Source organism: Mus musculus, chromosome 6, assembly GCF_000001635.26.
Source record: "Mus musculus strain C57BL/6J chromosome 6, GRCm38.p6 C57BL/6J".
Lineage (NCBI taxonomy): Eukaryota > Metazoa > Chordata > Mammalia > Rodentia > Muridae > Mus > Mus musculus.
Genome location: NC_000072.6, coordinates 119,780,955 through 119,803,008, shown reverse-complemented (window position 1 = coordinate 119,803,008; position 22,054 = coordinate 119,780,955). Strand labels below are relative to the sequence as shown.

Genomic DNA, 22,054 nt, shown 5'->3' with positions numbered 1-22,054 from the left:
TGTGCTTATAAAACCAAAGGGGTTGGGCTAGGGTGCATCTCAGTTGTGGAGTGTTTGCCTAGCGTGTACAAGGTTTTGTACATACAGCACTGCAGGAGTGGGGGAGTACATGCGCCTGTATGCATGGGTGCGGGTTCAGTGGTCCTCGCCCCCCCCCCCCCCGCCCCCATCACTTTGATTCAGCCTCCTCCTCCTTGAGAAGAAATAGACCCTAGTACCATAGACATCTACTTTATGGAGTGAATTCTGTTTCTTTTGTGCATCTGAATGTCCTTTCTCCTCTTCCCTCCTCTTCCCCCTTTCCTTCCCCTCCCCCTCTCCTCTTTCCCTTCTTTTTAGTTACTCAAGTGCTTATCTATTATTATGAAAGCAAGCCTCTAAGTTTTACACATATGGAATAAATTATATTTGTTTGTTCTAATGGTAGGCTTGTTGAATTGTTTTCATAGTATTAGATTATTATAAGTTTATGGTTTGTATTAATTGCTTATTGGTGATTGGAAGAAAAACTACCAAATATGTCTATTTTGACAAGCTAACTTTTAAAACAGTTTTTCTTTTTATTTCTTCAGTGCTAAATAACAAAATTTTCTTAATTATTTTAATGAATTCTTTTATCTACTTCAAGAACGATATAAATGTTTTTATGAAACATGTGGAAAAGAGTTTTAGATGTATCTTGTGTGTGTGTGTGTGTGTGTGTGTGTGTGCGCGCGCGCGTGTGCATGTACAATTGCATGTGCTCTTGCTCACATATGTGGAGGCCACAGGAGGCTTTTGGATATCTTCCTTTATCACATTGTGCCATGTTGGCCTGAGACAGGGACTGCCATTGAGCTGGTGTGTTGGCCTGTCAGCTCCCAAGATCTGCTTCGTATTGTCTCCCTCCCCATTTCACTGCTGGGATTACAGGCATGGGCTGCTCTGTCCAGCTTGTCTATGGCTGCTAGGGATTTGAACTCAGTCCTCTTGCTTGCACAGCAAGTACTCTTAAGTTCTGAACCAAAAGACATATTTCCAAAGACATATTTTATTTTATGTTTGCCATTGAAGTTATTGACAAATTATGTTCAGATATTAATATGACAGTGTTTTACTTTCCAGAAAAATTTGTGCTTTTCTCTATAAAATCTACAATTGTTACTATTTTGATCCCCAAGAATGTGTTAATTTTTTTTCCTTTCTAACACAAATATAATTAGTATTTTACAAGATATATGTGCTGGCTAGTTTTATGTGACCTTGACAAGCTGAAGTCGTTTTGGAAGCGGGAACCTCAATTTAGAAAAATGTCTTCAGTAGATTGCATTTGGGCAAGCCTGTGGTGCATTGTCTTCATCGATGTGGGAAGGCCTAGCTTGTGGTGGGCAGTACCACTCCTGGCCTGGTGGTCTATAAGCCATACTGAGCAAATAGTGAGGAATAAGCCAATAAGCAGCCCTCCTCCAAGGCCTCTGCATCAGCTCTGGCCTCCAGCTTCCTGCCCTGACTTTCCTCAGTGGTGTACTGTAATATGGAACTGTAAGCTAAAATAAACCCTTTCCTCCCCAAGTTGTTTTTGATCTTGGTGCTTATCGCAGACATAGAAATCCTAAGGCTGTGCGTGAATGTTTACCACACATCACAACACTTCATCCTGAGAGTACTGTCATGGTTTACAAAGAAATTAAGATAGTTGTATTAGTCATGTTTCTCATTGTTGTGACCAAGTATCTGACAAGAAGCAATGTAAAGGGAGAGGACTTCTTTTGCCTATTGTTTTAAGATTTCTCTATCATGAAAGGCATAGCCTTTCATGAGGTCAGTATCTTTTATTCTTACTAGGTTTCTCTTTTCTCTTAATTACACCTTAAAGACAGCCTATTTAATAAAGGGTGCTGGCATATGGGATATCCACATGCAGAAGAATTAGATATATCATCTCTTACTGTATAAAAATACATTCAAATTCGATCAGAGGTCTTAATTTGAAACCTGAGATGGGCCAGGCCTATGGGTATATACTTTTAATCCAGTAGTCAGAAGATAGAGGCAAGTGGATCTCGAATGAGTTTGAGGTTAGCCTGGACTACATACAGAGTTCCAGGCCAGGCAGAGCAACACAATGAGACCCTGACTCAAAAATAAAAAGGAACCAAAAAATTCAAACCTAAAATGGTGTTGCTACTAAAGGAAAATATAGGGAAAACACTTTTGGATATAGCTGTAGGCAAAATTTTTCTGAATATAGAACCCTAGTGGCAAAGGAAATAGCCAGCCCTAAGAATTGACAAAATTGTAGAGCTTCATCTTAGTAAAAAAACAGTCAAAACGAACAGACAGTCCATAAAACAGGAGAAGAATCTTTATAGTTACCACAAACAAGATATAATAATTAGACTATATAAAGAGGTACAAATCCCTTCTGTCAATCAGTAAATAAACTAATGACTGACTAGATAGTTCTTAGAAGAAGAAATACAGCTGACCAATAAATATCTTTGAAAGTGCCTATCACTTTTCATCTTTAGGGAAATGCAGATTTTAACTCCTTGAGATTCTGTCTCACACCACTCAGAATGACTGTCATCAAGAAAACAGTTACAACAAATGCTGACAACAGTGTGGGAAATGGAACCCTTCACTCATCAATGTGAAAACTGGTATAATCAGAGCTTTCCCAAAGAACTTCAAGTAGAACTGTACCGTGTGTCCTTCCTTTATTGCTCTTGGGCATATACCTAAAGACTACAACCTACCACGGAAATACTTGGACATTATGTTCATTGTTGGTCTGTTCATAGTAAGAAGGAAATGGATTCAGCTTAGGTATCCATCAAGAAATGAATAAAGAAAGTATGGCGCATATATGTACAATAATATTCTTTTATTCATCTGTAAAGAAAAGTGAAATTTTCAGAAAAATTGACAAAACTGTGAGATAACCCAGGCCGAGAAAGAGAAATACCCCAAGTTCTCTTTCATATGCTGAGTCTAGCTTCTAAATGTTAAGTGTAAGCATGTAGGTGGAGTGAGTGTGGGAGAGGCCAGGAAGCTAGAAAGGGCTGGCCCACAGGATGAGGACAACAGGAATCTGTAAGGAAGGAGTGTGGGGAGTGAAGTAGAGCAAATGTTCTATGAAAGGGGAAGTCGGGGTGGGGTGGTGGGTGCAGAAGGTGGGATTGATGTGTGGGTTGGGGCTGGGCAGGGGCATCACCCCAAGAGAAGTAGGTATGTAAATGCACTAAGGAAAGTTAGTAGTTTGTAAGTTAATTTTAAAAAAGATGATGTAAAAGAAAGATTTTTAGAGGATTTGTTTCTGTGTAGACAAATATACAGTTTTCTCTGTTGATGTTTTTAAATTTTTACTTTTATTGTGTAGGCATGTTCACAGGCAGTAGTATGTGCTCTCAATTACTGAGCCATCTCTCCAGCCCAGTATGTTGATCATAAATTCGCTAATCTTATTGTGTGCTAGTATTGTGAACACACACACACACACACACACACACATCTCTTTAAAAGCCATCACATGTGGCCTGCTAGACAGCTCAGTGGGTAAAGGGTTAAGGTACCTGCTGCCAAGCGTGATGGTGCTGAGTTTAATTTCCAGATCCATGTGGTAAAAGGAGAGAATCGATTCTTGAAAGTTGTCTTCTGCTGGGCAGTGGTGACGCATGCCTTTAATCACAGCACTTGGGAGGCAGAGGCAGGCAGATTTCTGTAGCCAGCCTGGTCTACAAAGTTCGTTCCAGGACAGGCAGGACAATACAGAGAAACCCTGTCTTGAACAACAACAAAAGAAATTTGTCTTCTGACTTCCATGCTTGTACCATGGATACATGCTTGTGCTTCCCCTCCCCCCTTTTCTCTCGCACACAGAGTAAATAAAAATATAAAAATCATAAGTAGTAGCCGGGCGTGGTGGCGCACGCCTTTAATCCCAGCACTTGGGAGGCAGAGGCAGGTGGATTTCTGAGTTCGAGGCCAGCCTGGTCTACAAAGTGAGCTCCAGGACAGCCAGGGCTATACAGAGAAACCCTATCTCGAAAAAACAAAAACAAAAACAAAAACACCATAAGTAGTGCTAAGTGCAAAATGACATAATTGGAAAGATTTGTGGCACACACAGAAAGTGAATGTTTATCTTGCTAATAAACATAAAGAATCACCTCCCCGTTGGATACTCACATCTTTACTTATTTTATTTATGTGAGTACACTGTAGCTGTCTTCAGACACACTAGAAGAGGCAGCAGATCTCATTATAGATGGTTGTGAGCCACCATGTGGTTGCTGGGAATGGAACTCAGGACCTCAGGAAGAAGAGTCAGTGCTCTTAACCCCTGAGCGGTTTCTCTAGCCCGGATACTCACATCTTAGTTACTTTTCGGTTGCTATGGCAAAATACCCCAACAGTAGCAATTTAAAAAAAGTACGGGAGTTATTTAGTCTTCCACTTTGAGGTGTAGTAGATTGTGGGGAGGGAAGGCAAGACAGCAGCGGGGGCTTGAAACAGCTGGTCAGGTTGTCCCCACAGTTGGACAGCAGAGAGAGATGAATATTTGTGCTGGGCTAGCTTTCTTTTTGTGGAGTCTAGAATTCAAGTCCAAGGAATGGTGCTTCTCACTTCTACTTTTGGGTCTTTTCTCCTCAGCTAACCTCATCATCATAATCCTTCACTGGTGTGCTGATGTTTTGTCTCCTTGGTGATTCCAAGATCATTTGAAGTTGACTGTTAATATAACCTCCACTTGTCAATAAAATTTAAATGATTAGTACACGGGCCAGATGTATACGAGAATATCATTCACAGAATCAAAGAATATAATGTTACTTTGCCAGGGATTGGGAAAAGGAACTAAGGAAAGCTACTTACTAGTATCCATGAATTTTCAGTGAAGCAGAAGTAAGCTGTAGAGATAGATCCAGTACAGCATTGTCCCCGCAGTCAACAATAGCATTCTAGACCTTACAATTCTTATGAAGATAGAGTTTATGTTAGTTCTGCTTTTTGAGTAGTATGTATCACTTGGCTTCAAACTTGAGATACTCCTGCCTCACTCTTTAAAATGATATTATAGGCATATACTATTATACCTGGTTTTGGTGTTTGTGTGTGTGTGTTCATGAGTTCGTATGTATGTTTGTGTGTATATATATACATATATATATATACACATATACACATATATACATACACATATACATATTCACATACATACATATATATATGTGTATGTATGTGAATGTTAAATTGTAGCTAAAAAGTTATGTATAACCACTTATTAAATACTAGTACTTGCTAATTAATGTTTTTAATAATTAAAAGTCATTTTGTTTTTTGATAGACTTTTATGTTTTGGAATTTTGTTTTTCTACTCCTGCTGATTTAGAGTCTTCTCACTCCCTTTAAGATAATTTCCATTAAATTTTGAGATGTCTAGATTTTCTTGTGGCTTATAAAGTAAAGGACTGCCATACTTCTTTTCCTGAGTTGGGGGGAATAAGCACAAATTAAGTTACTGACAATTATAGATTATTACCATGGTTTTAAAACTTGAATTTAAAGAGAATAAGAGGAATCTTTATTTCTGAGGATATTTCTGAGAATCCTTACAGCTATTTTTAGCTGCCTGCAAGCTGCTCTGTCTTTGCTAATTGAGGGGAAGGCTGATTTTGGTTTTTCTTTTTGTGTTGTTCTCAGCACATGCAGATGACAATCCAGGCTCTCCAGGATGAGCTGCGGATCCAGAGGGACTTGAATCAGCTGTTTCAGCAAGATAGCAGCAGTAGGACTGGGGAGCCTTGCGTGGCAGAGCTCACAGAGGAGAACTTCCAGAGGCTGCATGCTGAGCACGAGAGGCAAGCCAAAGAGCTGTTTCTTCTGCGGAAGACCCTGGAGGAAATGGAGCTGAGGATTGAGACTCAGAAGCAGACCCTAAATGCTCGGGATGAGTCCATCAAGAAGCTTCTGGAGATGCTCCAGAGCAAAGGACTTTCTGCCAAAGCTACAGAGGAAGACCATGAGAGAACGCGACGGCTCGCAGAGGCGGAGATGCACGTCCACCACCTCGAGAGTCTTTTGGAGCAGAAGGAAAAAGAGAATAATATGTTGAGAGAGGTGAGTGACTACCTTTTTAGTTCCTGATTGTCTTTTTCCCTTACTAATCAGAATCTTGCCCTAGATAAATTTATGTGCTCTGCTGTGCTGCTGGATAGGAATTTTGTCTCTTGTGTTTCAGCACTTCAGTGATTTCCTTTTTGATTTTTTTTCTTGAACAGAATGCATCACCTGGCATATATGTTACTCAATAACAGCCTCACCCCTGTCACCCTGCATGAGATTCTTAGGGGTTCCTGAGTGACTGAGGGGATACAGGGTTGTTTCAGTTTGTTACTCGCTTCTGTTTGTTCGTAGAGACAGAACAGCAAAACCAGAGTCAGGCGCTCAATTACAAACTACTAGTAACCAGTCACCTCTGCTCACCCATGCCTGCAGCACTCAAGCAGTAATGGGTGTCTCCTCTGGTTTCCCTGGAAACGGTTGTCTTGTTGTGAAAGATATGTGTTAAAAATCAAGGCGTGTAGCCAGAAGGAGTTATGTAGAGACACATGATTTTATATGAAAGACTCAAACTGGCCTGTGTGATTAGACCTCACTTTCTGTGGCAATGACATTTTAAGAAAGCATTAAGGAAGAATTCATCTTACCTTGAGCTAATTTAGAAGCTGTAATACATTTTATATGTCTGATTTCTTAGGGTTTCTATTGCAGTTATAAAGCACTGTCTTAGTCAGGGTTTCTATTCCTGCACAAACATCATGACCAAGAAGCAAGTTGGGGAGGAAAGGGTTTATTCAGCTTACACTTCCATATTGCTGTTCATCACCAAGGAAGTCAGGACTGGAACTCAAGCAGGTCAGGAAGCAGGAGCTGATGCAGAGGCCATGGAGTTCTTTACTGGCTTGCTCAGCCTGCTCTCTTATAGAACCAAGACTACCAGCCCAGAGATGGTCCCACCCACAAGGGGCCCTTCCCTTTGATCACTAATTGAGAAAGTGCCTTACAGCTGGATCTCATGGAGGCATTTCCTCAACTGAAGCTCCTTTCTCTGTGATAACCCCAGCTGTGTCAAGTTGACACAAAACTAGCCAGTACAAGCACTATGACCAAAAGCAGCTTGTGGAGAAAAAGGTTTATTTTACTTACAGTTTAAATCACAATCCATCACTGAGGAAAGCCAGCCCTTGAGTGCAGGAACCTGGGACAGGAGCTGATGCAGAGGCCATGCAGGGGTGCTACTTACTTTCTTGTTCCCCATGGCTTGCTCAGCCTGCTTTCTTTTCTTTTCTTTATTTTTCTTTTTTTTTTTTTTTAGATTTGTTTATTTATTGTATGTAAGCACACTGTAGCTGACTTCAGATGCACCAGAAGAGGGAGTCAGATCCCATTACGGATGGTTGTGAGCCACCATGTGGTTGCTAGGATTTGAACTCAGGACCTTCGGAAGAGCAGTCGGGTGCTCTTACCTGCTGAGCCATCTCACCAGCCCCAGCCTGCTTTCTTATATATCATTAGACCAACTTCCCAGGGATGGCGTCACCCACAATGGGCTGGGTTTTCTCCCATTCTCCATTCTGTCACTAGTTAAGAAAATATACTATAAACTTGCCCACAGGCCAGTCTGGAGCTGTGTTGGATTTTCTTAATTGAGCTTCCCTCTTCCAAAATGACTCTATACTATATCAAGTTGACTTAAAACGAGCCAGTGCTTCTGGTTAGATATAAAATTCTTTTTAGCTTCCCTGTGATTATTGGGATGCACCGCTATAACCAGCTAACTTTCACATTTTGATGGGGGGAAGTGGGGATCCTCGAACTGTTAGGATGAGTCTGAATAATCCCTTTTAAACATGATTTGGGAAGAAGAAAATTAAAAACAAATAAACATATTCAACTGAGCATGATAGAACATGGCTTTAATCCTAGCACTTGGGAGGAACAGGCAGGCAAATCTCAGTGAATTGTAAGCCAGCTTGGTCCACATAGTGAGAGACTGTCTCAAATGAACACATGAAAACACCCAAGAAACTAACACCAACACAAAACTATGGAGCTACTGAGTGTGGTGGTACATGCTTTTAATCCCTGCATTTTGGAGGCAGAGGCAAAGGCAGAGGAAAAGGAGATGGAGGCAGAGGAGGCAGAGGAGGCAGAGGAGGCAGAGGCTCAGTGAGTCGGAGGCCAGTCTGGTTGACATGGTGAGTTGCATGATAGTCAGGGCTACACAGACTTTTTTTTTTTTTTTTAAACTGTACAGCACCTCAAAAGTAAAAATTCCAGGTGTGTATTGAAACAAATACAAACTTGGTGATGTCTTTTTTCCAATTATAATTTCCTGCTTTAGGAGTATTACGTTTTTGCTGCTTCTGAACATTTCAACCTATCCTAGTAGTTTAGGAACTAATAAATGCCAAATAGCTAAAGGATACGGGAAGTCACAGTTTGTTTATTTATGAACAATTAGGATCATATTGAGCTCGAAAATACTGAAAAAAAAAACCCTCTGGGAGTTTTAGACTTTTTTTTTTAAATATAAGTCATATAAATACATTTTGTATATGATAAAAGAAAATATATTTCCCTGTGAGTGTACCATCAAACAATTCAAGGCTGCCATTTGTAGCATATTGTCTTATAAGAAATATAATCATGCTACTTCAAATTACTTGAAAGCAAGTGGGCACAGTGGCTGTGGAAATCCTTTTCTTCCTTCAAGACTTAACTTCCATCAGTTCTGCATTGACGGTCAGTGTGTAGTGTTGCATGTACATGCAGTAGCAGTGACCATGTATATTTGGCAGTAGTGATCATGTGAGTAGAAGTATCCAAAGCAATTTTCCTTTTTGAGATGGACGCTTACTAAGGAGTCCTGGCTATCCTTGAAATCCCTACACCCCTGACGATTCTAGATAAAATTAATAACTCTTCGCCTCCAGACCAAATAAATGCTTAATAAAACAAGAACTGAATGATAGTTTTATAGTCTGGCTTAAGAAAGTAATAGTCTAGTAAATGTATATTTACTAGAAAGCATTCTGCTTACTAGTCACATACTGAAGTAGGAAGAGGTAAAGATGGTTGTGTTAATGATATTTAAGAGCATTCTTGAAGTTTTATCTAATTAATTTGATAAGAGTAGGGAAGAGAATAAATAATGCCATTGATGGAAAAGATGGTACTCGATTTCATTATTGCAGAAACTAATATGCAAATGTCATTTCCCCCAATTTATCAATTTAATGCGTCTATACTGGGAATTTTCTGGTAACCCTTGGGGGACTTATGTAGGTAGATCAGAATACATATATTTTGAATCCACTGGTGATATGTATCTGTAAAACTAGCACCTGGGAAACAGTGACAGAGAATTTAAAGTTCAAGGCCAGCTTGATCAAAGAAAAACATAATAGAGTCTAGAAATATTGCATTGTTAAGTATATGGCCAATATTTTGAGATAATGCCATCATTTCAAAAATACCTAGTTACATAAAATTAAATTCTAGATGAATTGAAGAACTATTTAAAAAGATATATTAGAAGAAAACATAAGCAAAAAAACCTTTAAATATAGTCTTTGGCATGGAAGACTCATTGGTATAGCGGGAATATTAATAAACATATCTATTAGAGGTTGTAATTAACAAAGGTAAAATGGTAACCCTGGGCAGATTTTAACACATACCTTGACCTTACCTGTAGACTACTTTCTAAAGCAGTAAGATGCCCCGAAGTGCCTGCTCCTACCTTTTTGTTCTCGTTCATCCCCTTCCTCAACAGTTCCTTATTAAGCCTCTAGTAGGTATTGATCTTGTGCCATAGATAAACATTTTCACAGTCTGTGTCCTTCTAAGACTCCCAGATTTGGGCTGGAGAGTTGGCTCTGTGCTTAAGAGCTTCTTGTACTCTCACTTCATGCATTCAGTACACATACGAGTGGTTTGCCTTACAATCACTGGTTTCTTAGACTTAGTAAATAGCATAATAGTAAAATACCATGTGTGATATTACTCATTACAATATTCTGCTTCATTTATGAACATGATTCTGTATACCCCCATATTAAAATTAATATTTGATAATTATATTTTGTGTCAAGGTCTTATTATGGTTGGAGCTTGGGTTTTCTGTTGGTCATGGGATTGTTTCATTGCTGTGCTGTTCCACCTTCCATTTGATAGATGAGCGAGGACATCTGTTGGACGCACAGTAAATTGCATGCCATGTTTGCTTAGTGCTTTGGGCTTGGACACTTGGAGTTGTAATAAACTTTGCAAGTGATTGCTATACAGCAAACTTGGAGAAATAAATTATGAGTCTCAGTGTCTTGGTAAAGGATATTGAAGTTGGCTCTGGAATTTTTATTTATTTTTTTTGGGTTTTTTGAGACAGGGTTTCTCTGTATAGCCCTGGCTGTCCTGGAACTCACTCTGTAGACCAGGCTGGCCTTGAACTCAGAAATCTGCCTGCCTCTGCCTCCCAAGCGCTGGGATTAAAGGTGTGCGCCACCACTCCCGGCTGGCTCTGGAATTTTAAGAAACTCTTTATTCCTGTGTGTACAAAACATTGCAACTCAGTAATATATTTCAGACCTCTATTTCTCTCTTTAAAATGTTGACAGATGTTTGCCTTCTTTTTTTTTTTTTTTTTTTTTTTTTGGGTGGGCTTTTTTGTTTGGTTTTCTTTTTGGGTTGGGTGTATTGTCTTGTTTTGTTTTTGAGATGAGGTCTGGCTGTTTAGCTCAGGCTGGCCTAGGACTTTCTATGTAGACTAGGCTAGCCTTCAACTTATTGAGATCTACCTGCCTCTGCCTCCCTAGTGTAGGAATGAAAAGTTTTATCCAATTATACCAGGCTACACTTTTTTGTAATGAATTCCATTACATTCTATTTGGCTGTTTTGTTTGTTTGTTTGTTTTGTTTCCTATGACATTTTAATCTGAATCTTGTTAGTACAGCTTTTCATGTGTTAGGGTTTATGTGTTTGAGGTTAAAAGTACTAATATTTGTATAGATTCTAGCCTATGAATTCTGAATTTTGGCTAGTATATTAGAGAAGTATCTGAGTTTTCTTGACAGTGAGAAGTTATAAGAGTAAAAAAGCAAGAGATATATAGAGAAATAGATAGTGGACTAGGGATATATCTTAGATGATTTAATCTCAACACTGCATAAACCAGTGGGAAGCGTAGGCAGAAGGATCAGGAATTAAAAGGTCAGTTGCGTCTACATAGGGAATTCAATACCAGCCTGGTTTATATGAGATCCTGTCTCAAAGAGGAAAATAGCAGATAGTGAATAGAAGGAATTGGAATAAAAAAGAATTCCAGTATTAGTATGTTTGGCATTTTGTAGTGATTTTGGAAAGTGAGGACCATTAATTATGTTGTTTATTCAGATATTTTCTCCTGCTCTGTTTTTAGTATGTCATTTTCTTATTTCCATTTTGTCAAGAAGATAGTTTCCTCATTACAGTGTAGCTGCTACAGATGGCAAAGGGCTATAGAACCACACTGTTCATCATTGGATGAGAGAAGGTACCAAACAAGTAGTGAGGAGCCTTTTTATCCCCCCGCTTCATTTCCATCTCTTCTGTGAATGCAGTACTCTATTCTAGAACTTATATGGAGGATTGACTTTGTCAGGGGACTTCACAAACATTTGACCTAAGAGCAAGCAGGGCTCAAACTTAACATTTGAAAAAAGAGAAATTTCAGACTTTTTTTTTTAATTGAAATTTTTTTATTACTTTATTCCCTTTACATTCCAATATTAGCACCCCCTCCCAGTACCTCCTCAAACAGATCTTCTCCCCATCCCCCACCCCCTTCTTCTCTGAGAAGGGGGAGCGCCCCCTAGGTATCACCCCCCACCCCTCTTGGCACATCAAGTCATTGCAGGACTAGGTACATCCTCTCCCACTGAGGCCAGACAAGGCAGCCCAGTTAGAGGAACAAGACTCACAGGTAGGCAACAGATTCACCAACAGCACCTGCTCCAGTTGTTGGGGGTCCTGCATGAAGACCAAGATACATTTCTGCTACATATGTGCAGGGGGCTTAGGTCCAGTCCATGCTCTTTGGTTGGTGGTTCAGTCTCTGGGAGCCCCTAAGGGTCCAGATTAGTGGACTCACTTGGTCTTCCTGTGGAGTCCCTGTCCTCTCCAGGTCCCTCAAACCTTTCTTCAACTTTTCCACAGGACTCCTGGAGCTCCATTTAATCTTTGGCTATGGGTCTCTGCATTTCTTTCCATTGGCTGCTGGGTGGAGACTCTGAGAGGACATTTATGCTAGGCTCCTGTCTGCAAACACAACAGAGTATCATTAATAGTGTCAGGAATTGGTTCTTGCCCATGGGATGGGTCTCATTTGGTCCAGTGATTAGTTGGCCATTCCCTCTGTCTCTGCTCTACCTTTGTCCCTGCACAACTTGAAGGGAGGATATAGTTTGTGTCAAAGATTTTGTGGGTGGGTTGCTATCCTTATCCCTCCACTAGGAATCCTGCCTGACTAGGCTATTTCAGGGTTCATATCCCCTACTGCTAGGAGTCTCAGGTAGAGTGCCCCCTATAGATACCCTGGGGCCTTCCCTCTCTTCCCATCTCAGGTCTCTGGCACATCCTAGAGGTGCCCCCGCCCCGAAATTTCTCTCCTGCTCTCCTTATACTTGAACCCCCCTACTGCCCTCTCCTATCCAGTTCCTTATTTCCATTATTTATTTTGTTTACCCTTCTGAGAAAGATTCGGGCATCCTCCCTTTACCTCCTTGTTATTTGGCTTCTTTGGGTCTGTGGATTTTAGCCTGGTTATCCCATACTTTATGGCTAATATCCACTGATCAGTGAGTATATACAATGCATGTCCTTTTGTGACTGTCACTCCTGCATAATTCATGATGTCCTTGTTTTTAATAGCCAGGTATCCCATTGTGTATATGAACCATATTTTCTTTATCCATTCTTCAGTTGAGGGAAATCTAGGTTGTTTCCAGTTCTGGCTATTAGGAATAAAGCCGATATGAACATAGTTTGACAAAGAAGCCAAAACCTCACAATGGGAAAGGGAGAACATCTGCAACAAATGGTGCTGCTCTAACTGCATGTCTGCATGTAGAAGAATGCAAATAGATCCCCGCATAAAACTCAAGTCCAAGTGGATCGAAGATTTCAATGACAAACCAGATACACTAAATCTAATAAAACTGAAAGTGAGGAACTGCCTTGAACACATTGGTACAGAAGACAGCTTCCTGAACAGAACACCAATGGCTCAGACACTAAGATCAACAATTAATAAATGGGACCCCATGAAACTGAAAAGCTCTGTGAGTCAAAGTCATTAAGACAAAATGGCAGCCTGCAGATTAGGAAAGGACATCTACATCCACATCATTCACCCCTACATCTGACAGATGGCGACTATCCAAACTCTATAAAGAACTCAAGAATTTAGATACCAGCAACCAAACCAGCCCTACTGAAAATGGGGTACAGAGCTAAACAGAATTCTCAACAGAGGAATCTCTAATGGCTGAGAAGCACTCTAAGTGTCCTTATTCTTCAGGGAAATGCAAATCAAAACAACTCTGAGATTCCACTTTACACCCATCAGAATGGCTAAGATCAAAAACTCAAAGGACAGCACATGCTGGCGAAGATGTGGAGCACGGGGAATACTCCTCTATTGCTGGTGGGAGTGCAAACTTGTACAACCACCCTGGAAATAAATCTGGTGGTTTCTCAGAAAATTGGGAATAGTTATACCTCAAGACCCATCTATACCACTCCTAGGCATATACCCAAAAGATGCTCCACCATCCCACAAGGACACATGCTCCACTATGTTCATAGAAACTTCAGAACTTTTATGTGTTACTTTCAGTCATAAGTGTTTCTTTCAATAATGTTGATATGGTCAGCATATTTTTATGGCATTGGCCTTGCACATGCTAGGCCAAAGGCTGTAGTATGATTTAATAATAATATACTATTATTATTAGAGTTATTATTTTATGGTTATAGAGATTGAACCTAGGAAACAATGCATGCTAGGTAAGTCCTCTATCATTCAGATAAGTCCCCAGCCTCTTTACTTTTAAAATGAAAGAAACTACTGAAGAAAAGAAGCACAAATTGTTACTAATTTATTCTCAAACTTAAGGTTATCCATTTGGTAATTAGAGGAGATAACATATTTCTTATTTATATTAGAAACTATGTGATGTTATTAGGAAATTCAAATAGTATATCTACCCATATGTTTTTTAAAAATTAAAAATATATATACTTATTTTGAAGATAGGGTCTCACTGTATAGACAGGCAGGCTTTTCATTGAGATCCTCTTGTCTTGACTTCTGAGTGCTGAGATTAAAGGCATGACTTCTACCCATAATTCATTTATTTTTCTTTCTCTTTTCTTTTTCCCTCCCTCCTTGCCCTTTTCTTCCCTCTTCTCCCTCCCATCCTCTTCTTCCCTCTCCCCTCTTTTTTTCCTTTTCTTTTCCCATTTCTGTCCCTTCTCCTTTTCTTCTTTTCCCTTCTCCCTTGCCCCTCTCTTCCTTTCCTCTGGCCCTCTCCTTTCTCTGCTCCTTCCTCTCCCCTCCCCCTTTCTTTTTTCCTTCTTTCCTTCCCCCATTCTCTTCTTTCCCTTCCTTCTTTTTCCCTTTTCCTCCTCTCCCATCTCCGCCTACCTTTTCTCTTTCCTTCTTCCTTTTCCTTTCTCACTCCTGTCTCCCCCTTTCTCTTCCTTTCCCTGTCTTTCCCTTTCATGCCCGACTCTTGTTCTTCGTCCTGTCCTGGCCTATTTCTCTGTGTTAGTCCAGTTATACTCGTGTCTCGGCAACCTGAGTGCTGGAATTACAAGTGCACACCATCATGCCCAAGTCTAGTTTGCGTATTTATGTGTGTGTGTGTGTGTGTGTGTGTGCCCAAAGGTCAGCCTCAGGGGTTGTTCCTTAGTAGCTGTAACCTTTTCTTCTTTTTTTCTGTTGTTTGTTTTTTTTTGTTTTTTTGTTTTTGTTTTTTATTTTCTTGGAGACAGGATCTCTCTCTCTCTAGCTCTGGCTGTCCCTGAACTGGTTCTGTAGAGTAGGCTGGCCTTGAACTTAGAGATTCTCCTGCTTCTGCCTCCCAGGTGCTGGGAATTAAATGCATGCCCACCTTTCCCAGCTGCTTAGTGTTTTGAGAGAGAGTCTTTCCTGATCTAGAACTTGCTGGGTAGGCTAGGCTTTGGACATATTCTAGGACTGTATTTAGATCCTTAAGCTTGCATAGGAAACGCTTTACTGAGCTATCTTGACAATCCCAAGTTGTATTTATTTTTAAATGAAAAATTTCAGCCAGTAGGGATGAAATCAAGTGAGCAAATAGCACATTCTTCTTCTTATACTTGTTTGTATAGTAACTTAGTTTTATTTCCAGAGTCTCTCCTGTTAGTTACTTACAGTGTGTGAGCCAGAGGCTTGATTTACTAGGTAGGAAAGGGGAGTTTGTCAGCTCACTGAATACAGGATGTGTTCTTATGAGCTTCAGTGTGTAGGCCTGTGGGTAGAAATGTGCTGTGATAGGATTCAGGTTTTTCAATGGGAGGGTTTTGTGCTTGTGAGTGAATTAGACTGCATTCTGGTCATCTCTTATTACATGTAGAAGGATTTTTAAAATTCAAATAGTTTTGTTTTTCTTAGTCTGTTTGCTAGGGTTTAAAAATAAAATTATAATAGTTTACCACAAAATGGAGCATTGTGAATTTACTTGTTTGGAAATAGATAATGGAGAAGAGATGCCATAAAATTAGTTGGACACCTAAATTGTAAAGTAGTTCAAAGAAATTCAGCTTCAATACTTACAAGTACTGGAGCAATAAATAATCCATGTAAGTATAGATTTTAGTCTTATTGGCTGATGAAAATTGTCTATAATTAGTGTAGTTCATTTTATGTTTATATAATCAAAAATCTCACACTTATTTGTGGAGCAAACATCCTCAGAAGTCTCTACTATAAACTCAAGTGAGCAGCTTGTGTACACTTGGGGACCATAGCTTCTGAACAAGCTACAGCTAGTGAGTTTGCTTTAATGCTGGTGGGAGACTAATCTGGACTGAATGATGTTTTTAGTGGTGGAATGGAAGAAAACAGATGAGTTCAATAGATTCTAAAACTTAAGATATAATATAGAGAGTGCTGTGGGTCAGGACTGGAGATGTCGCTCAGTGGGAGACCCGTTGCTTGCCACATGCAACCCTAGGACCTCAGAATAACAGTGTAAATAGTTGTGTAGCTTAAAGAATTATGAAATATGCTCCCTTCTAATCCCCATCACCCAAATATAGAGAGGGAACTTTAATGCCCATCATCGTCAGAGACTCTCTTGTTCCACTAAGAACAACTGTGATCTTGGCTTTTATGATCACTCATTTGCTTTTGACTAAACTTACCGTATCTCTATTCCTAATATTAAAACATTATCACATTTATGTATCAGTATCAATTAATGGCAATACATATCATGGCTTGGCTTCATCTGATTTTCTTTTGTTTTAATTAAATTTTTGATACTCCTTTTTTCCCCTTTAAATTTGCATTGGTATTTTGACTGTATGTTTGTCTGTGTGACAGTGTTGGATACTCTGGAACTGGAGTTAGAGACAGTTGTGAGCTGTCATTTGGGTGCTGAGAATTGAATCAGGTCCTCAGGAAGAGCAAGCAGTCAGTGCTCCTCATTTCTGAATGATCTCCTCAGCCTTCCCCTTTAAAATTCTAATGAATTACTTTTTGGAGACTGTTTTGTCTTGGTGTTGAATTCACTGTATACTGGAGGGTAGACTTAACTTTTAATCTTCCTCTATCACTTCCAGTTTTATGTAGTTCTAGGAATCTATCACCCAGCTGAGAACTACCTATGGTGTTGTGCACACTAGTCAAGTACACTACCAAGTGACCTGGGTTTTCAGCTCTGTTTTTCAAGAGTACTCTTTAAAGTTTTAATTATAGATTTTTATCTTCCATAAGCTACTTTTTAGCTTACGGGCTAGAATAATAATTCCATTATATTTGTAATTTCTGTGCACATATTGACTTACTACATACACACATACACACACAGAGAGACAGACAGAGAGAGAAGGAGGGAAGGAGGGAGAGGGAGAAAATAATTTAAAAAAAGAGGTTGCAAGCAGGACAGTGTTTTAGTTAGAGAAGACATTAGAACTTGGACACCCATATCGACTTCTCCATTATTTCTATCCTATATAACAAATTACAGTTACCAAACACACAAGGCAAGGAGTCAAGCTTATTACAGGAGATAGGCATTCATTTATTCTTTACTTCATCAAATAATTTAAAACACTATCCTAGCATGGTAATTTTACCCCTCCTTTCTTTAGTGTGTATCTATTAACTGCATGGACTTTTTGTCTAAACATAGTGATACCATCACAGCGAATCCACTTAAAACATTTAAGAGACATTTGAGTTGGGAACAGATGGAGGTAAAGTGCTCAGTGGCATGGGAGATGGGACAGAGTTCAGCAGCCCAGTATATTTGGGGAACAGCTAGGTGTCCAGTGTGACTGAAGTAAAGTGACTGAGGGAAGCGGGAAGACACAAAGTGTGACACTCTCTCAAGAAGACATGTCACATGGGGAGCCTCACAGGGTTTTGAGTGTGGAGGGAGGAGATGACCTGGGTTTTAAAGGAGTGTATTGAGAAGATGCAGTAGGGGAAGCAAACTGTAGGAACTTGTAACGAGAAGTGTGGGGTTTTAGATGGCTCATGTTAGGTAGGAGTATTAAAAATGTACAAAAGAGTTTTTGGATTTGGATGTTTTGAAGGTACATATAAGTAGATTTCCTGACTTCGGTTTAGTGGAGACTGGAAGGTATGAATGGCTTCATGTGTGATACAAGTTTAGGATGCTGCTGAAGTCTGATCTTGAAAAATAGCTTTTGAAATGTTTGATAAGTACGTAAGTATGATATCCAGTTAAATACTTAAGGCTGAAGTTGGTTGTAGCAGTGTATATTAATTAAGATTGAGTCTGTCTTCCCTTAAATGTTTGAGCCAGAATTTTTTCGGGTTGTGAGGTTTTTGGGAGTTTGGAATATTTTCATAGACATTAGCAGTTGACCATTCTGTTCTAAAAGTAAAATCAGAGATGCTCTAAAAAAAAAAAAAAAAAAAAAAAAAGAAAGAAAGAAAAAAATGAATATAGTATGAAAACACTTTTAAAAGAGCTTTTCTTTCTGTAAGAATTTTTTAATTATTTATTTTTATTTCATGTGTATTGGTGTTATGCCTGCATGTGTGTTTGTGTGAGGATGTTTGATCTCCTGGAACTGAAGTTACAGAGCTCACAACTCTGCCATGTGAGACCTGGGAGTTGAATGCAGGTCTTCTTGAAAAGCCGGTTGAACTCTTAATTGCTGGTCCATCTCTCCAGTCCTGTTCTGTAAGAATTTAAGAAAAGTTGATCAGTGAGCTTCCTGGTCAGGCAACAGTGAGTAAATTAGGAGAAAGAAATAACCAAAATATTATATTATGGTCTTTTTCATAGCTTATAGGTTTGTATATAGCCTCTTAGTATAGAGGTATTTTCTCAGTTGAGGCTCCTATTTCTCTAATGATCCTTTCTTATGTCAAGTTGCCATAACTTGTGCCAACTAGTCAGCACAAGTGACCCCTTGTCAATGTGATGCACAAACACATCACTACTAAGCTACAACCTTTACTTTTTCATTTATTCCCAAGATCACATATTAATAAAGACATCACGGCACAACACGTGTTATAGACTTAAAGAGTTCCACAGCCTTACAAATTCAAACATGTTAAAAGTTTAGTTTCTTTACAATATCCCGTCTCTTTTAGAAAGAATTCTGGGACTAAAGACATGTGCCTTTAACATGCAACGTTTTCTGATTTTGAACTACATAGAAACTTGTCCAACAGACTTTTTCTGCCTCCCTGGATCCCCACTGGAGGTTTTCATCATAGGTAACTAGGTGGTTGTTACTCTGGAGGTAAATGCTGTAGAGAAGATGTTGTCAACAGAGGTAATTTCAACACCTCTATGCAGTGCACGCTGGTTATAGTGGCCTTTATCTCTTCTTTTTAAAAGGATCTTTCCTATCCACCCCTCCTCTTTTTAGATCATTTGTATTTTTGGTTTCAAGTCTTACTGATATATCAATCTATATGGTAGATTTTACTATTGCAGTAGTAGTTGTTATTACTGTGTCTAATTTTAAATAGCTAGTTAGAGCCAGGGATCCTCCAGGATGTATGCTGAATCAGTCTAGATTCCCTGGTCCACCAGTAAGGTTTTTGACAAAAGACGTGGTGGCACATATCTTTAATTTCCAGCACTTGGTCTGGTGGATTTGCGTGAGTTTAAGACCAGTCAGGTATACATAGTGAGCTCCAGGCTAGCCAGAGCTGCAAATTAAAGCCCAAAGGCATGAGAATTAAAGGCAGCCACTGACTCTCTTCCGCTTTTATTTAGGAGATGCACCGGAGATTTGAAAATGCCCCTGATTCTGCCAAGACAAAAGCCTTGCAAACTGTTATTGAAATGAAGGTAAGTGGGAATCTCATGAAGAATCTTGGAGTCACCTTTTACTCTTAACGGTTAGACACTCCGTGCATGTGTAGAAGGGGTAACAGTACTTTGCTCAGTTGGGAGTCTGAGAGGAAACTGTAATTGTTTCCTTTATCAGTTCAAATGTCAACACATTGGAAAGATTCTCATGTCTAGTGGACTCCAGAAGTGAAAAATAGTAATAAGTTAGGAATCTCCAGGAGTTATAAGAGTTTGCTGTCTGAGTTAAATTCTTTTGATTTAAAGTTTAGCAGATATTTTATCAGGTATAGGATATGAAGCAAGTTCCTAACCTCTTTATACCTCAGATCTTGAAAGAAAGAAAGAAAGAAAGAAAGAAAGAAAGAAAGAAAGAAAGAAAGAAAGAAAGGAAGGAAGGAAGAAAGTAAGTTTAACATGTAAAATGTTTAGAGCAGGACCTTGCACATAGTAAACAGTTGATGTCAGGTGGTGTTGCTAGTGTTTTTATTAGACACATGGTATTCTGATTTCCTTTATTGTGACAGTTCAGCTTACAGTTTCACATTATGGTTCACCATTGCAGGGAAGTAGTAGAGGCAGGAGCTTGAGACAGCTAGTCATATAGTCTCACAGCCAGGGGCAGAGAGAAGCAGCTGTAGTCTTGCTGCCTACTGGATGACTCTCACTTAGCTTTCTTCTGCCTTGTACAGTTCAGAGCTCAGTTCATGACCTGGAGCCACCCACATTAAGGGTGAGGCTCCACCCCACCTCAGTTACTGCAGTCACAACAGTCCCTGCACAGACATGTTCAAATGCCAGGCTGATGATGTACATAATTGCTCATTGAGACTCTTCCAGGTGACTTCTTGGTTGTGGCCAGTTGGTATTTAAAAGTAACCGCCATCCATGGTCCTCCTTTCCTCTCCCTGTGCCCTAGGCTGAGTTTGAACATGCGGTCTTCCTGTCTTACCTTCCCAGTGCTAGGATTATAGGCATGTGCTACATTACCTGATTTATGTTTTTTCTCATAAAAGCCCATTTAAATAGAACTTATCCTCTACTTTCTTTAATTTCTTTAGAGGCTAGAAGAGGCTTGATTTGTATTATACCTCCTGCCTCTTTTGATGTGTGTGTGTGTGTGTGTGTGTGTGTGTGTGTGTGTGTGTGTGTGTGTGTGTTTTGAGGCAAAGTCTCATTCTGTAGCCTTAGCTAGCAACAACTAAATTTGGCTTGCAGTGATAAAACTTTGCTCAAATTATGTATATTTTTTTCAGTGGGTTAAGGATTTATCAAACAAAGTTTAAATTACTAGTTTATGGGTTCTTTGGAATTAAATAATTACAAGGTTGAATATAATCTTACAGGAGGCCTTTAGAATGGCTTAATTTTATGGCTTTCCCTTAGTCACACAGTATAGGTTTGTTTGTGCATGTTACTTCCTCATCCCTGTTGATGCCTAAGGATAAAACATGAACTCATGTGTAGCTTTTTTCCTTCTCTTCTTCTCACAGATCAGGGGTGTGTGATTTTGTTAATTGGCAGTATGTATATTTTAAGTTTTGCAGGCTTATATTGTAAAATGAGATTCTGTCAACCAGGGTCAAGTGGATGGTGCATTGGTTACTTTTCTCATTGCTATAACAACACACCCGGCAAAGGTGACTTAATAAAAGATGGGTTTATTTTGGATCATGGCTTGAGTGTGTAGATGAGGCAGTGAGCACGTGAGGCATCTGGTTACGCTGTTCACAGTTAGGAAGCAGAGAGAGGTGAGTATTGGCTCCATTTGCATCTCCTTTTTAATTTAGTTCTGGACCCTCGCCCATGGGTTGGTGCTGCTCTTGTTCAGGGTTGGCCTTCACCTTAACCACCTCCCTGGATATGCACGCCCTCACAGACACCTCCAGAAGTGTGCTTTCCAGGTGGTTGGAAGCTGCTCTCTGGCCTTACAAAATGAGATTGTTCAGGGTAACTAGATCTGTAAGGAAAGTCAAGTTTTGCTTGGGAAAGGAGACAACCTTTGGAATTGGAAATGTGGTAAATATCTCAAGGTGTAGATCCTCGAGCGCCCTGTAGGAGTGGCTGACAGTGAAGGGGGAAAGTGGAAGGGAATGCACTGACCTGCATTTTTTCACATAGACGTGCAGAAGCTGACTGGGAGAGCTGTCCTCACAAAACCTCTTGGTACCACTTGAGCTTGTACTAACAATAACTAGTTGTTCAACCTGATTTCAGAGAGTAAATGGGTAGATCTTCCCCTGGACAGGCCATGTTTGCCTTGAAGTTTTCACAGCTTGCAGTAATGGGCTTTTCTAGAAAGAAGTTTTTGTGCTGTGTGTTTGATAGTGGGTTGATTTTGTCCTGTGTTGTTGGTATTGGTGGAGAAGAAGTAAGGCTTTGGGTAAAGGCCTTGTAGAAGTTGTACAGGTCGTCTACAGTGGATGGACAGAGC

At 39.7% G+C, this 22,054-nt stretch overlaps 1 protein-coding gene across 21 annotated transcripts in view; it reads left to right on the top strand.

Annotated features, from left to right (window-relative positions):
- Nucleotides 1-22,054, top strand: part of Erc1 (ELKS/RAB6-interacting/CAST family member 1) — a 277,389-nt gene that overhangs the window by 45,176 nt on the left and 210,159 nt on the right. For all 21 annotated transcript variants that reach the window (XR_003956155.1, XR_003956153.1, XR_003956152.1 and 18 more), the window contains 2 exons: nt 5,686-6,102; nt 19,546-19,620. Coding sequence is in view for 15 of the 21 variants with exons in the window: in XM_006505373.4 (XP_006505436.1) it covers nt 5,686-6,102; nt 19,546-19,620 (492 nt within the window). In the remaining 6 variants the exon portion in view is untranslated. The remainder of the gene's footprint in view (nt 1-5,685; nt 6,103-19,545; nt 19,621-22,054) is intronic.